Source organism: Eschrichtius robustus, chromosome 7 (assembly GCF_028021215.1).
Source record: "Eschrichtius robustus isolate mEscRob2 chromosome 7, mEscRob2.pri, whole genome shotgun sequence".
Classification (NCBI taxonomy): Eukaryota; Metazoa; Chordata; class Mammalia; order Artiodactyla; family Eschrichtiidae; genus Eschrichtius; species Eschrichtius robustus.
This window is the reverse complement of record NC_090830.1, coordinates 90,970,466-90,986,425: the sequence shown is the minus strand read 5'-3', so window position 1 is coordinate 90,986,425 and position 15,960 is coordinate 90,970,466. Positions and strand designations below refer to the sequence as shown.

The 15,960-nt window shown below is 47.0% G+C and overlaps 1 protein-coding gene across 1 annotated transcript in view; it reads right to left on the bottom strand.

Annotated features, from left to right (window-relative positions):
- Window positions 1-15,960, bottom strand: part of WDFY4 (WDFY family member 4) — a 250,705-nt gene that overhangs the window by 174,723 nt on the left and 60,022 nt on the right. Inside the window, exons 14-22 of the mRNA XM_068548935.1 lie at window positions 15,225-15,319; window positions 14,060-14,285; window positions 13,569-13,645; window positions 12,308-12,529; window positions 11,456-11,634; window positions 6,528-6,759; window positions 5,327-5,472; window positions 4,177-4,288; window positions 3,278-3,468 (exon numbers count right to left, since the gene is read on the bottom strand). Coding sequence (XP_068405036.1) covers window positions 3,278-3,468; window positions 4,177-4,288; window positions 5,327-5,472; window positions 6,528-6,759; window positions 11,456-11,634; window positions 12,308-12,529; window positions 13,569-13,645; window positions 14,060-14,285; window positions 15,225-15,319 — 1,480 coding nt within the window. The remainder of the gene's footprint in view (window positions 1-3,277; window positions 3,469-4,176; window positions 4,289-5,326; window positions 5,473-6,527; window positions 6,760-11,455; window positions 11,635-12,307; window positions 12,530-13,568; window positions 13,646-14,059; window positions 14,286-15,224; window positions 15,320-15,960) is intronic.

Genomic DNA, 15,960 nt, shown 5'->3' with positions numbered 1-15,960 from the left:
ATAACAGATAGGAAGGGTTATGCTCTCCAATCAGCAAACCAACAGATGAATACAGAGTAAAAGTCTAAAAAATGATTAAATCCACTCCTGAGCCAGCCAGTTAATTAAAGACCCGTGTTTTCATTCACTGATTCATTCCAAAAATCATTACTGAACACTTACTGTCTACCATGTGCTCTTAGGATGCAACAATGAACAAGCAAACCCAGTCCTGTCCTCATGGGGCTTGTGTCTAGGGGCAAAACAGACCACAAACATGGCAACAAGTACATATACAACATGCCAAATGGGCATGCACATTAGGAAGAAACAAAGCAAGAAAACGTGTCTAGAAAGAGATGGGGTAGGATGGGGGTTCTGTTTTATAAAGAGTAGTCAGGGAAGGCAAAAAAAAATAATAAAAATCTTGTTTTTTTACTCAAACCTGTTATTTCCCACCTCTCTACCACTACCTCTTTCCCTGAATACATAAATTTTTGAAATATTTCTATTGTAAGCCATAAGAGTTTTAAAATTTTTTCTTCTGCCTTCACATGTAAAGGTACAACGAAATCTCTGAATCTGATGGGTTCTTTACTCAAATTATTTGGGAGTCCTTGTCTCGTGATAATATTTTTCTCTCTACCTCACTAGACAATGTTGTAGGCTGACTGTATCTCCTCAAAATTTATATATTGAAACCTAATCGCCAGTATGATGGTATTAGGAGGCAGGGCCTTTGGGAGATGATTAGGTCATAAGGATGGAGCTCTCGTGAGTGGGATTAGTATCCTTATAAAATAGACCCCTGAGAGCTCCTTCATCTTTTCTGCCATGTGAGGACACAGCAGAAAGACGGTTGTCTATGAAACAGGAAGTAGGTCCTCACCAGATACCGAATCTGCCAGCACCATGGTCTTGGATTTCTCAGTCTATAGCACTCTGAGAAATAAATTTCTGTGGCTTTTAAGCCACCCTATCTATGGTATCTTTTATAGCAGCCTAAACAGACTGAGTCAGACAGAAATTTCCATGGAGGGAGGGACTAAACCCATTTATTCATCTGTATCCCTAGCCTGACACTGTGCCTGGCTCTTAGGAGGTGCTCAGTCAATATGAGTTGAGTAAATAGATTCCATTCAAGGGCCACTTTTTGCCTCTACCATCTCCTTCTAAAAAACTCAGCCAATCCAGTCCTCTAGGCCTTCTCTGATCCCCTTTCTTTTTAAAGAAGCTCTTTGTGACTCCTCTACCAAGTGTGATGCGGCCACCTCGGCAGCTCTGGAGCACATTAACGCTCTCAAGGCACTGCATTCATGCGACAAGCACTCACTGAGAACTCACGACGTGCCAGGCCCTGCACTGGGCAGCGAGGAGACAATGGTGAACACAACAGGGCCCAGCTCTTAGGAGCTCCGGGGTTCTGGGAAGATGGAGGGTAACCACCGGGTCATGGAGACGGCGGTAGCTCTGGAAGAGAATCTCGGACACTTGTTGCATTTGATTTGTACTAAAATTATTTTGGTATTTGCCTTATTTTATCATTCTAGGAGCAGGAACTGCTTTGGACCTTTTTAGAAATGCTCACAGTAATTATTAAAATCCCTAGCCAGAGCGGGCATCCATGTGCTAAACTGGGACAAATCCCACTACTTCTACCTTTAACAATATAGTCAGAGAAAACTGTTATATACCAGGAGCCTCAATACTTGCATTTTGATATAAATCTGGCCACACCCATTCATTTATTCCCCAGATATTTACTGAGTCTTTCTGGTCTCAGTAATACACTGGCAAAGAACAAGAAAAGCCCAGCGCTTTAGACCGTTACAGCCTGATGGAGATGAGCAGAGAGACTGTCACAGCACTGCATGAGAGCAGTCAGACTTGGGCATACACACAGTGCCACAGAGGCCGGGAGACGACCACACGGGCAGTGCAGGGGTCAGGGGAGATGTCCCCCTTGCCACTGGAGCTTGACCTGGGAAAACAAGAAGGAATGTACCTGGGAAAAATGATCAACAAACCGCGGGCACAGGGTCACACTATGTGTTTAGTGATCCATGACCACAGGGGATTTGAGGACACAGGGGTGTAGGGTATGAAATGCTGGCCGGGTGGGAGGTGGGGCTGGAAGGGCAGGTTGGTAGCCAGTTAGAAAGGCCTTTAGGAGTTGGGGTATTGTATCAACGAGCGGACGTGTCTGAAGGGTTTGCACGAGGCAGAGGGGTCATCAGGTCTCTAATGTAGAACTGTGACTGGCGTCAGTGGACCCTGAGGGAGAGGCAGGAGGAAGGGGCTGCTGTCTGGCTGTGGCAGCAGTGCAGGTGAGAGGGGGGGTGCCTCACGTGACCCCATACAGCTTTCTTCTCAGACCCTGACTCGGGGGCCGAAGAGACAGGGAGGCCCTCCCCCTGCGCCCACTGTGCCCAGGAGGAAACTGCAGCCTTTGTGCCCCAGTGACCTTGTCTAGGCTTTGACCCTATTCCTGCCCTCCATGAGTCCTTTCTTGGCTGCTTCCCAGCCAGGCAGGGCATTCCTGAAGGACAGTGTCTACAACTCGTCTGACATTATGAACAGTAAACAGCAATAACAATCACAGTGCACACACATGGCAGTTACTCTGAGCAGGCACGTGTCTAAGCACTCAGCATACATTAACTCAATTATCACAATCCTACAAAATAGGTGTTGCTATTATTCCCATTTTACACAGAGGAGAACTGAAGCACAGAGAGATTAAGAACTAAAGATGGCCAACATTTCTAGGGCACTTACTCTGGGCCAGACATAATTCTAAGCCCTTCACTTGTATTAAATCATCTAGTCCTCACTGCAACCCCATGATACAGGAGATGTGATAGATCATATCGTGCAGGTGGAGAAACCAAGACAGAGAGGGTTAATAACTCAGGACTCAGGCAAGGTTAAGTAGTAAGTTAGGCAGAGGCTCAATTCAAACGCAGCATTCTAGTTCTATGGTCTAGGCTCTTAGCCATCACGCTAGATGCAAGGTGGGGGGACCACAAATGATTCCTGAATTCATCAGTGAAAGGTGCCGGCAGCCACAGACAGTGAGCATCCCCATCCTGATGAGAGCCCCTCTCTGGCTGGCTGTCACCTGGCCCTCTGCTCTGGTGACACTGGTCTCAGGACCCAGGGACCTTCAGTTTCCCTTCTCCAAAAGTCATGCTAGTGGGAATGTCCACTTGGGCCAGCAAGCCTCTTCCCTGTTCCTCGGGGATGCCAGCTCCTTGCAGGGGGGGCACTGCAGACTCAGATGTGAGGGTGGGATTACCTGGTACCCACAGATGAGCTGCATCAGGCGATCACACATGACGTTGCTGGTCAGGACTGAGTGCAGGACTTTCACAGCCGCATACAAGGTGTGGTCATCCGTTGCTAAGGAAATGAGGCCCAGGAGGATGGCGGGCCCACCGATGAAGTCCAGGCTGCTGGCAGCAGGGCTGGAGTGGAACACCCTTACCCCTGTGTGGGACAAAGGGCGTTCCTGAGCATACTACAGCTTCACTGCAGTGGAAGCTCCCCCGGCACCATGCAAGAGCTGTCAGGAACATCATCCACTCACAGGGGGGGCGCCTGTGCACAGGACAGGCTGGGAGGAAAAGCAGGGGCTTTGAAAGTTTTAGGTTAGTGAGAAATCCTGTGCTGAGTCCTTTCTGGGTCACAGAAGGCTGAAACAGCCCAGGCGATTTCAGACCTCCACCCTCCGTCTCAGTCCAGAGTGCCGGATGAACCAGCTGCCCTCTGAGCCTGTTTGCTGGCTACTCTGACAACTTCTGGCTCTTGTCTGCCCTCTAGATCTGCAACGTTGGACCCTTGCATCAGCTCGTGGCTTTGCTCTTGCCTGATTGCAAGGCAACCAACAGTCGCTGGCTGTTGTTTTCACCCAAACAACCACAACCATTGCCTCTGCTCAGAGGCCCCACTGTACTCACTCCATTGTGCATAGACGCCAGCCTGGTTAGTAGCGAGTTCGCGACCAGTTGTCAGATGCAGCAAAGTGCACTGACCTCTGCAGGGAGGCTAACTCTCTGGTGAGATTAACTCCCAACTCTTGCCCTCACTGTTCCAGCTCCTCAGCCCTCTCAGTCCTGCCTGCCGCTCCAGAATTCCAGGCTGCACAAGCGATGACAGCCACAACCCTTCTTCCCAAATAGCAGTAAAGGCCCATACCTAATTGGCCCACGGCCACGGCTCCAATGGTTCGAAGAGAACCCGAGAGGTGACTAGCACAATTTCTTAGCAAGAACACCGGCATGGCATTGTTGCGGGATGAAATGTTCATCTAGAGAAATTGGTAACAATTAATCCAAGAAACCTTCCTGGGAAGGAGGAGGTCTTGTTCATGAGCTCCTGGAGGGCAGGCACCCCCAGGCCTGGCACTCCGTAAGTGTAAGTCAGTGAATGAATAATAACTGAACCAACGTCAGCGGGACTGAAGCCAAAATTCAGGTTCCCCTGTCCTGCCTCCCAGGCTCTGGCTTAATCATAAGGGAGCAACTTCGGTTATACAACTGTGCCACCAGTGTCCCGCATGCTCACTAGTGTAAACAAATGCTCACAGTGAGGAGCTGATGAGAGCAGGAAGGACCTGAGGACACTGGAGGTGGAACAGTGCTGTGAAGGCCAGAGCTGCCTCCTTCCCGATCTAGGGTCATCCAGCTCTGCAAGCCCTGGCATCACCGGTCTCAGACGGCCAGGAAGACAGGGACCCTGGTCTCCTCCAGCAGAAGGTTCTGTGCTGGTAAGGCACAGCTTTGGTGCTCAACAGGACTTAACCCCTGATCCTGCCGTCTCAGTAAAGGGAAGGGGCCTTTTGTCTGTGAGGGTGGAGAGAACGTAAACAAATCAGCCCAAATTCATCAGCAGTAAGCAAAAGAGCTCTTTATGCAGGAATTAGGAAATAGGAAGTCTAATGGCATCTTCATCTATAAACATGTCTGCTTGCTGTTTTGCAAATTTGTTGTTTGCATAAACACAGTGATTCAAAGAATATTTTGCAATGTTGGTAGCACCCAGAAAAGGGAAGCTCAGTAGTGTTCCCAGTGTCACAGAGGTTTTTTAAATATTCCATCTGTTCTTGCTCTACCAAGGAAAATGAAGAGCACCTACTTTCTTCTCAGAAATAAGAGGTTTAGTCTTGAGGGGTGCGAATGGGCAGGCGTCATGGAATATTTTAACAAATGAAGTGGGAAGCACGCCTGTGTGTAACTGTCTACACATGCACAAACGTGAATTAGTATTGACTTAACCACTGAAAGCTGAAGGAAGCCATGAGATCATGATTCCAAAACGGAGCAGCAAGTGAAGTTAGAAGGCATACCTCTTTGGCAATCAGGCGGCTGTCCACCTCATTGTACGCGTTTCTGATGTCTGCAACGCTGGTGATGGAGGAGCTGGCTATATGAAGGCCAAAGGAAACCCTTTCCTCTGCAACCAGGGGCATCACTTCCATACAAGGGTCCTCTCCTAAAATAACACATCTCCAGTTATGTCTATTCTCACTTTACTGAGTAGGAAGTTAATCCTCAGAAGAATAAGCATCTACTGCTACATGGCGAAGTAATCACTGAGGAATGTTTGTAGCTGCTATATGTTGTTACATCGTGTGTTATATATTACACGTTTTGCCCCTACCTGTGATTTCTGACACATAGAAAACTGTAGAGAAATCTCACAATATTAACCCTACTATAAAAATAGAGGCATTCCAGGTATGAAATTACTAAAGCTTGAGACACCTATCGAGAATGTAACCTCGCTCCCAAAATGCTGGGCCGAAAGCCCTAAGGTTTTCAATGAGCTGCAGGTACATGGTAAACACATCCTTTGGCATGAGTGCCCAGGTCGCTGAGTCAAGGAGAGCCACACGTGGTACTTGAGAAGCATGGTGTGAATAGAGAGTTGATGAAACTTTGGCTCTGGACCTGACCTCCTCACATTGTTCTGGCCAGTGCCCTTTGCCAGAGGAAATGAAGATCAAAGAAGACATGGAGGCTGGAGACAGAAACACTCCACAGCACTCAATCGCCCTTCACCACGCACGAAGGCTTCCATACATAGATTCATTTATCATTCTTCCCAGATGCAAGCTGACCCCCTTGACTTGACGGAGCACAGAGAGCTATGCTCCCTGCTTGAACAGCCAACAATCAATAATGAAAATGTGGATGGTTTGTCTGCCTGTTTAATAATTGAAGACAACAGTATACTTTAGTTAAAAAGCTTCTTCATTAAAAGGAATGTAACTTATTTATCTCATTCACCTCCCCCTTTCTTTGCTGATGGTATTACCCACCCACTTTCCTCCATTATGTGTGTTGGAACTGAAATCTAAAGGAGATTGTCATTTCCTTTTCTGACATTTTCTATTGGATTGTAAATATGTAATGATCCAATTACAGAGGTTTTCCCTAATGACTGGCCTGTGCTGAGTTTATTCTTTATAAATAAGCTATAAATAACTGAATGTCCATTTAAAAACTAGTATCAGCAAGATCATTATAAATCAAAACACCCCATACCTTGGGCATGCACAGCTTGGAAGTTACCACAGTATCTTGGGCCAAGTTTGTTAATAACTTCCAGAGTTTCCATTGAGATGGCTTCTTCGAAGAGGTACGCAGGGCCCAGACGCCATATTAATAATGACTTTTGTTTCCAAACTCGAGGGGTAGCAATATATCCATAAATATCCACAAATGAAGATGGATCCATTGAAAGGAATGGTCCTGGTAAAGCCTGAATGTACAACATCTGTTAACATAAAAAGGTGGAGGGGGATGTAGATGGGAGGTGTTTAACCTCAGAATTAATCAAGCAAACACATAAAATATAAAATGATGTACCTTCTTCTTCTTTCAAAGTGAAAACTTATTTTACCTAAAAACATTACAAAGATAACTCTCAAAGCTGAGAAACAGTGCACAAAACAGTTTATAAAATGCTGGTGGGAGTAAAAAAACTGACACTGTGCCTTTGGAAACAAATTTGATAAGAAATATAAAGCGCCACTAAAAGGTTCATCTCTTTTTTCCCAGTCATTTCACAGAGAACTTAAATATCCAATACTGGTACCTTAATTAAGTTTTACATACTAAAAATAATTACAGACTGGAAAGGAAGAAATAAAACTGTCTCTATTTGCAGATGGCATGTCCATGTAGAAAATTCCAAAGAATCTACCAAAAAAAAAGATACTTCCTAGAACTAATACCTGAGTTCAGCAAGGTCACAGGATACATGATCAACACACAAAGATCGATTGCATTCTATACACTAACAAAGAACATGCAGAAACTGTAACTGCTCACAAGAAAATTAAATACTTTTTTGCTCTGCAAAATCCCATATGAAAGAGGATGAAAAGCAAGCTACAGATTAGGAGAAATTATTTACAAATTACATATCTAACAAAGGACGGGTATCTAAAATATTTAGATAAACTCTTAAAATTCAACAGTAAAAAACAAACAATCCAATTAGAAAATGAGTGAAACACGTGCATAAGACATCACTAAAGAGGATATACAAGTTGCAAATAAGCACATGAGAGGATGTTCAATCTCATTAGCCATTAAGGAAATGCAAAATAAAAACAAGAGATATCATCACTACACACCTATCAGAATGGCTAATTAAAAAGAGTGACATCACCAAATGCAGAGAAACGGGACCACTCATCCATTGCTGGTGGGAATGTAAAATGGCACAGTCACTATGGAAAAATATTTTGGCAGTTTCTTATAAAACTAAACATGCACTTACCATAGGACCCAGCAATTAGACTCTTAGGCATTTAACCCAGAGAAATGAAGACTTAAGCTCACACAAAAACCTGTACATAAATGTACATAGCAGCTTTATTTGTAACATCCCAAAACTGGGAACACCTCAGATGTCCTTCAATGGGTGAATGGTTATGTATCCATATCTGAGTAGTATGGAATACTATTCAGCAATAAAAAAGGGATGGACTACTGACATATACAACAACTAAGACAAATTTCCAGAGAATTATGCTGAATAAAAATCTAATCCTAAATATCACATACTGTATGATTCCATAGATGTAACAACATCTTTTAAATGACAACATTTTAGCTTACTGGTTGCCAAGTTTAGGGACAGGGATTGGGAGGGGGTGTGGGTGGGTGGTGGTGGTAGTTATAAAAATACAACAAAAGGGACCCTTGTGGTGATGGAAATGTTCTGTATCTTGGTGGGAGCAGTGGATGCAAGAACATACAAATGTGATAAAGAACATACAAATGTGATAAATTATATGGAACTAAATACACACACACGAGTACAAGTAAAACTGGGGAAATCTGAATAAATTAGCAGACTGTATCAATGTCAATATCTTGGCTGTGATATTCTATAGTTTTGCAAGATATTAATTACCATTGGAGTAAACTGGATGAAAGGTACACAAGATTTCTCTCTTTCTTACCACTAAATGTTAGCCTACAATTTTCTCAAAAATTTCGATAAAATAGTTAACAGATTATCAGAAATTCAAAAATAATAGTTTCAAAGCCCATGTAGATAAAACATTTTAAAATGATAGTGTTAACTAAGTAGTATATAAAATGTTTTATACAATAAAGTCACAACTGTTTTATTAAAGGAATAAAAACTGAAAGAAACTATAAATGATGGTAAGGTAGAAGGAATGTAGGTAATCTTCTTTATTTTTCAGTTATTTCAAAATGTGTTTATATTATTTTTATAATGACTACAAAATTATACATGAATATGTATATAAATACATATTTTTTAAATGAGAGGTTATATAATGTCAGAAATATTCTTTTTATCCCTACCAATTAAATAAGATTTTCAAATAAAAACAAGCCAAGTTTTTCCAAGCTGTCAAGCCTACCTAGAGTGAGGTCTACTGTGCTCTCTCTCCCCTTTCCCATCCTTGTAGGCAGAGACTTTTTCTCCCACCTGACAAAGGTGCCCCACCCCTCCAATCCACCTTGACCCCTTCTTCTCAGATTCCTACAGTGTATACTCACTGCACTATTCAGATTGATTTATAGACATAAGATGTCTCAGATTGCTCCCAAATCATTTTGCTCAATTCAAGCTGTTAACACACTCCCCACCTTTCACAGTTGAACTTGACTTCCCTTGGAAATAAAAGCAAAGGCTCTTAACATTTGAGAACAGCTCTTTCACTAGGTTATCCCCAACCAAAGCCCATTTTGTTCTTGCCCAACTGTCACCCGCGTCTCAACACAGATCTTTATGTTTATCCCGACTAAATTTCACTTGCTGATTCTGACCGGACTTGCTGAAATCATCTTGGAAAGTCAACTCTGTCAGACTTGGCCCTTGGCCATTCTCCATGGCATATTTTGGCATATTCCCACAGCATCATACCACTTCCAACCTCCCTGCTGACTGAATCTGGTTTAGCTGGTCCCACAGGGTTGGATGTTCATCCATGTACCAATTCACTAAACAATACCATCAGCCAGTCCATGTTACTCCTTGTGGCTATAAATTCAGTGCGATTCATCAAGTGTTTATTGCATGCTTTCTGTATGCCAGTCCTGTGCTAGGTGCAAGCAAATTCCAAATAACAATAGGACAAGCCTCTTAGCCTCAAGGTACATGATCTATTTCACAGAACACAACCTATTCTATGAAACAAGACAGAATGCCAACATATTCTGTGAAAGAGGACCAAAACTAGTCCACTCTGTAATTATGCCTAAACAGATTAAAAACAAAGACACTGGGAAACCACTAATGTGATCACACTTTCTATCCTGGCTAACGTGAGTGACCACTGCTCCTTCTCCACTGACAGCTCAAGCCCTGCCCCATTCCTCCTACCTCCTGAAAAAAGTTCTGAACATACACAGACACCAAATTGCCTTTCTGACAGCACCCAAGTCAGAACAGACTGACCTCCACTTCTTCGAACCCTCCCAAAAAATCACCTAAAATGAGCCCAAATCCTATTAGCTCCTCCTAAGTCCTTATTACCCAATAGGGTAAGGAGTCTCTTGCTACAGCAAGCTTAATAAATGTAACTCTTGTTTTGTACTATATGCATGCTCCTGGAGGTATCTGGCTGGTAGGCATGGACAATTCCTAACACCTAGTAGGTGTTCAATAAATATTTAATGAGGGAAGGAAGGGAGGGAAGGAATTGTTAATGATTTAAGAAAAAAGTTAACTTTATGTTTTGAAGGACCTTTGTCATGCTCCTGGTGAATCTTTCTGGTTACCACTGCTTTTTTTGATAAGACATTTACCAGAAGATAGCATCAAATTCATCTTCAAGTGTTCCACAGAATTTAGGTTGTTCTAACCTAATGATTCTCAACCTGGGCGATTTTGCCCTCCCCCACCAAGACATTTGGAAATGTCTAGAGACATTTTTGGTGGTCACAGCTGGGCAGGAGATGCTGTAGCATCTTTGGTGGGGGCACAGATGCTGCTAAATGTCCTAATATACACAGAATAGGACCCCACAGCAAAGAATGATCAGGCCCCAAATGTCAAACTATTGAAATGGGAAAACCCTATTAATCTCAAGTTCTCCATTCTGGCTTAATATTAGAATCACTTGGGAAACTTTGAAAACATCACCAAATTACCCCACTCACAGACATTCTGCTGTATTTAATCTGGGGAATAGCCTATGCAAGAGAACTTTTAAAAGACTTCCCAAATGATTCAAGAACGTAGCCTAGGTTAAGATGCTGTCTCTGGAACCTGGGTGAAAATCTGGCTGCACCTGCCCTCTGTGGTCTTCTGGGTCCTTCTGTCTCTGGCTTCTTCGGGGACCTCTGACAGTGGTCGCTGGAGCATGCCTGCCAGGTCTTCATCTCCCAGCTTCCTCTCCCTTATGCCCTAGGACCTCAGGTGTCTCTAAATGACAGTGATGAGACACTTCCTCCAGCTATATGTTCACATTCTATTACCTTCTCTAAGCAGGGGACCATCCTTTCCTCATCATTCCTGCTCTAAATCTGGCAAGACATGTTGGTGTCTTTGCAAGTCCTTGTGTCTTGCTGCTAAGTGTAGCATGCAGACTGGCTGCATTAGATTCACCAAAGAGCCTCTTAGAAAAGTAGAACCGTGGGTCCTGCTCAGACCTCCCTGGGGAATTCACACCTTAAAATGTGAGAAGCCTTGTTTTGTTCACTCTGGAGATTTACATTCTCTTATGACTATTCTTAAAATCATAACTGTCATGACTATTCTTATTTCCATGTTTTAGTTTCTGCCCTGGTTGTGTGACCATCATCTAAAGATGTTCTTTTTATGCCTGAGCTCAGCCAGGTGTTCTGGACAGCAAGGGGGTTTCATTAGATACCAACGCTGCTGCCGAAAGAAAGCAAAGAACTGAACAGAGGCCACTCTAGGGTGGTGTGGCCGGGAGGCATGGCCATGGGGCAAGTACAGCTGGGGAAAACCATCTCACCTTGGCTGAGCCGATGACCTGTCCATCCAGATAGGTGGAAACGGTACAATTCCTTTTCATTTCCTTGGTGACAACCACAGCCAGGTGGTGCCACTGACCACAGGCCAGCAGCTGGCCACACCTGACCCGAAGCTGGCGTCCCGCAGAAGGCTCAGGGTCATCCTCGGGTTCCATGACATCTGGAAGAGAACACAAACACCAGACCGGGCCTGCAGTGTCAGACAGCAACAACCCGGCAGAAGGGGGCCTTGTGCCCATGGAGCCAGTGCCGAGTCCCCCCACCATAGAATACTGACAACAGCAGCTGTCATTGCTGGAGCTCTTGCTTTGTGCCAGGCACAAAGAGGTTAGGTAACTTGCCTAAGGTTGTTTTGTGCCAGGCACTATCGTGATTTCCATGTTACCATCCTGAGGCACAAAGAGGTTAGGTAACTTGCCTAAGGTTGCATAGCCAGAGTTCAAGCCCAGGAGTCAGGCTGCAGGGTCTACCCCTCACTAGACTGCTGCCTCCACAGTGATGCACACAGGGTGGCGAATACCTGCGAGGGTAGGAGCCTAGGCGGCTGTGCTGTGTGTAAAGGATGCCAAGCCAAACCCTGGGCCTTCCAGTGTCAATGTCTCACTATGAAGTGGGGCACACAAGAACAGGCGTGGCCGTAATACCCTGGCCTTGGCCATCTCAGGCCAGTTCAGGCCATCGCAGGCAGGTGAGCTTGGAGAGCCGGGCTGAGCTCCTTGAGGCAGAGCCAGGACCAGCCACCTGTACAACTGAGGGAGGGTGGGTCCCCCTGGCTCTTGGGCCAAGAGCTGCGGACTCAGCCCCACTTCTCCCAGGGGTGGGTGAAACCTTACCCAAGGGCTGAAGCTCTTTCTCTTCTGTAGACACAACCAAGGAGAGGTCTTCCGGGCAGAGGCTGATGGAGAAGCAGACGAAGGGCTGCTCGGTCCTGGCCAGGTGGCGTACCACGGTCAGGAAGCGCAGCGGGTGGCCCTCCGTGACTGAGCTGTGCCTGCTGACCAGGAACCAGCAGGAAAAGGTCAGGCCCCCTGGCGGAGGGAAGGACCTGGCAGCGCCTGGGGTCAGAACACAAGCATGCCCTTAGGCTTTGTCCTGCTGTGGAAGCCTGTCTAGACTCACTGTGGCTCTGACTCAGCTCAGGGGTGGCCCTACTGTGTGCCAGCACTGTGCCCCACCTGACTCACACCTATTTTACAATGACCCCATGCAGGAGAATGCTCTTGTCTCCTTATTCATACTTGCAGCAATAAGTCATATTCCCTCCAGGGCTTGAGCCTAGATCCTCGAAGCCTCTCTCCAATGCTGGCCCACCTATTATTCCATGCTGCCTTGCCAAGGGAGTGGAGAGGTGGCACACCCCTGAGATCCATCATCATGTCGCCCACGTGTCAGCTGGTCTAAAGCCAGGCCATGTGCTACGTGGGGCAGAGGACCCCGGCCTAGCTTGGCTAAGCCTTGCCTGGGGAGTATTCCACTCTAGGGAAACCCACGCCCTCCCGCCTCGTAACAGGGTTAGCGGAACAGGCAGGGCCCACTGCCCTCACTGAATGGGCAGAATCAGGCTTGGAACCCTGCACCGATGGGCCGTAAGTGTAATGGCTCCTCAGCACCTACCCTCCCATAGAAACCCAGACCCTGGCTCTCCTAACAAGGGGTGCCTGGTTTTCAGCTGACTGCAGCACTGTACAAAGCAGGCCAAGGCCCAGTCGATCCCCACATGAGCCAAAGACTGGATGGCCATCAACAGAGAACTCATATTCCTCTCTAGAGAGAGCCGTAAGGTGGGGTGAGGTGTCCATTTCAGCCTCTCTCAATCACTGACAAAATGCATCAAAGCCAGGCTCAGCCACCAACTCACCCACCGAGCCCATCAGTGCTAACACAGCCCCCGCTCTGTGCAGAGCCATGGGATGCACAGTGAACAGGACATCCCTGCCCCAAGGCAGGCATGACCAATGGGACAAGCGGGACCAAGAGGAAGACTCACGCTTTCTGGAAATGCCAAGTGGAAATCGGAAATCAAGGCTCCCCAAGGACTTACTCCCAGGTCGGGGAGGGGACCTCAGCAAGCTAAACCCCCAGGGAAGCACCTACCTGTCCCAATCCCTCCAGAGACCGAGTATTCAGTGCTGGTTCCCATCACCGTAGACAGGGTTGGAATAAACAAACAGCTGGAACAGGAAAGTGTCTCAGATCATTGAACCGCAAGCCAACCTCTGGCGTGAGGTTTCCCCCTCTGTCCTTCTGCAGGGGTCTCACTCCCTCCTAGACCATGAGGCCCCAAGGACAGAAAGCACCTGATGCTGGCACCATGACCCTAAGAAAGGAATCTGCTCTGGAGGCTAGAGGGGAGGGCAGTCCAGAATGCAGACACACCAGGGGAATGAGAGGGTCCTGGCCCAAGACAGCTGGGGACACTGCCTCTAAGAAGCCACTGAGAAGATAGGGTGTCCATGACACAGACATTTTCCACAGCTGAGTGTGAGAGAGAATGGGAACTACACTTTTGTAATCAATATTATAATTCACCCAAGGCACTGGGAAATTAATAAAGTGTATTTCAAGTATATGAAAGCCTGTCATACCCATAACCTTCCACAGACATGTCAAATTCCACGAAGGATGGAGCCAGGGCTGCCCTCTGAGGCTGCAGGTTGCGTGGGGAGGTCATGGAGATGAGGCTCAGTGCTGTCTGAAGGGCGGTGGTTGAGCCCTGGGATGGCCCTGAGGGCCAGAGGGCCTGTGTGACTGCTGAGCAAGGGCTGGTGTCCAGGGGACCCTCAGCAGGCACTGGTGCCACTGCCTGTGACCCTAGGGCAGCAAGCAGGAGAAGAGCTGTGTCTTTGCTCAAACCATTTCTGCCCCTCTTCTGACAACAACCCCCATATTTCTGCCACAGCCCCGAAGGAGGGCTCTGCAGAGTACCATGCCGTTCCTAACCCTGAGGGTGTCCTCCTGGGCCCTCCGCTGGCCCTCCCACCTGGGCTCTCTGCTGATTCTGATAACACGGAACTGTTGTGACAACCTGCTCCTCCTAGAAACTTCTCACTTTAATTCTATCGTGGCCCCCACCCCTTTCCAATACAGGTTTTCTGTTGCTGTCACTGGCTTGCCCCATTGGCCGTCACTCACTGCAGCTTTGTCTTGGTTCTCTGGCCTCCACACTCTCTTTCACAACAGCCTGTCTCCTCGAAAGCTCTGTCTCCCACCTCTGGCTGCCGGCTCAAGCCTGACTCTCCGTCCTTGCTTTTCAATTGGGCCTCCTTGCCTCAATGTCCTATGCAATCTTATATTCAGCGTGTCCATGCCTCTCTTTTCTCCAAGCTGGTTCCCTAGACCAGCATCTTTCCAGGTACCAGGCCAATGCTTGGTCCTCCTGACCTCCTAACTCCCCCGAGCTGTGAGCTGTGCAGAAAGCTGACACTGTTCCCCTGCCCAGGGCCAGCGCTGGGCACTCCTGCATGCGCCGCGACATGAAGGTTTCCGAGCTCCAGACCCAGAGGGGTCAAGTACACACTCATCATCACCATCCTGTATGGGGGTAGGGGTCTCGCTCCTTCCATATCTGGTCTTTATCTGGGGACCACTGATCTGAGCCTTCTGCTTTTTCCTCACTTGCTCCATTGAGCAGCAGGCAAAATCATTTTTAAATCTGTCTGCTTCCCATATGTCGTGAAGGATCCCTTACAAGAAATGCATATTCTCTTTTAAATCCCATTATCCTGCCCCTATTCCTTCCTCTGTCCTCACCTGGGCATCCAGAGTCCCCTCCATGTACGTGAGATGAACTGAGGATTTTCACTGCAGCCGATGGAGGTGGAGCAATTCCAAAACCTAGAAACTGTCTGAATATCATAACAAACAAGAGAACCAAATGAAGACATTCTGCAGGCAGAAATTTTCTCCAGCTTCATCTGAGCACTGTCCTAGATCCCAGAGCTTGCTGGCTCCCCCTCCAGGCCTTCCTCCCTCTGCCTGGAAACCCTTTCCTCAGGCCATACAGAAACAGGGCATCCCTGACCTGGCACTCAGACCAGACAGCTGGTGAATTTAAGTGCTTTTGACTTAACCAGTGGGACCTTGAGAGGAGAAGGGTTTCATTGGAAAATAACTTTGTCATACTTTGTTTTTAAGTTTCTAATGGAATTGACTAATCAGCTGAACTAAGCACGGTGGCCTTGTCTGACAGCCCCACAGCTAGAGGTGGAAAGAGGCTGGTCTGGCCCCTGGGTCCCATGCCTACTGGCTGGAGGGGCTGCCTTCCGTCCCCCTGCACTTGGTCCTGTGTGTCAGCAGGGGTCCAGCTGGCCTGTGGCCCTGGGCACCACCCTCCCTACACCTACACTGTCTAGGGCAGGGTGGCCCGGCCACAAGTACTTAAGAGACCCTTGACCTCCCTCCTAGAGCCCCTTTCTTTCCTCTGCTTTTCTGCCTTCTGTGTCTGCTCCTCCTTGTGCATCTTCCCTCCCTGCTGTGGCTCTCCAGG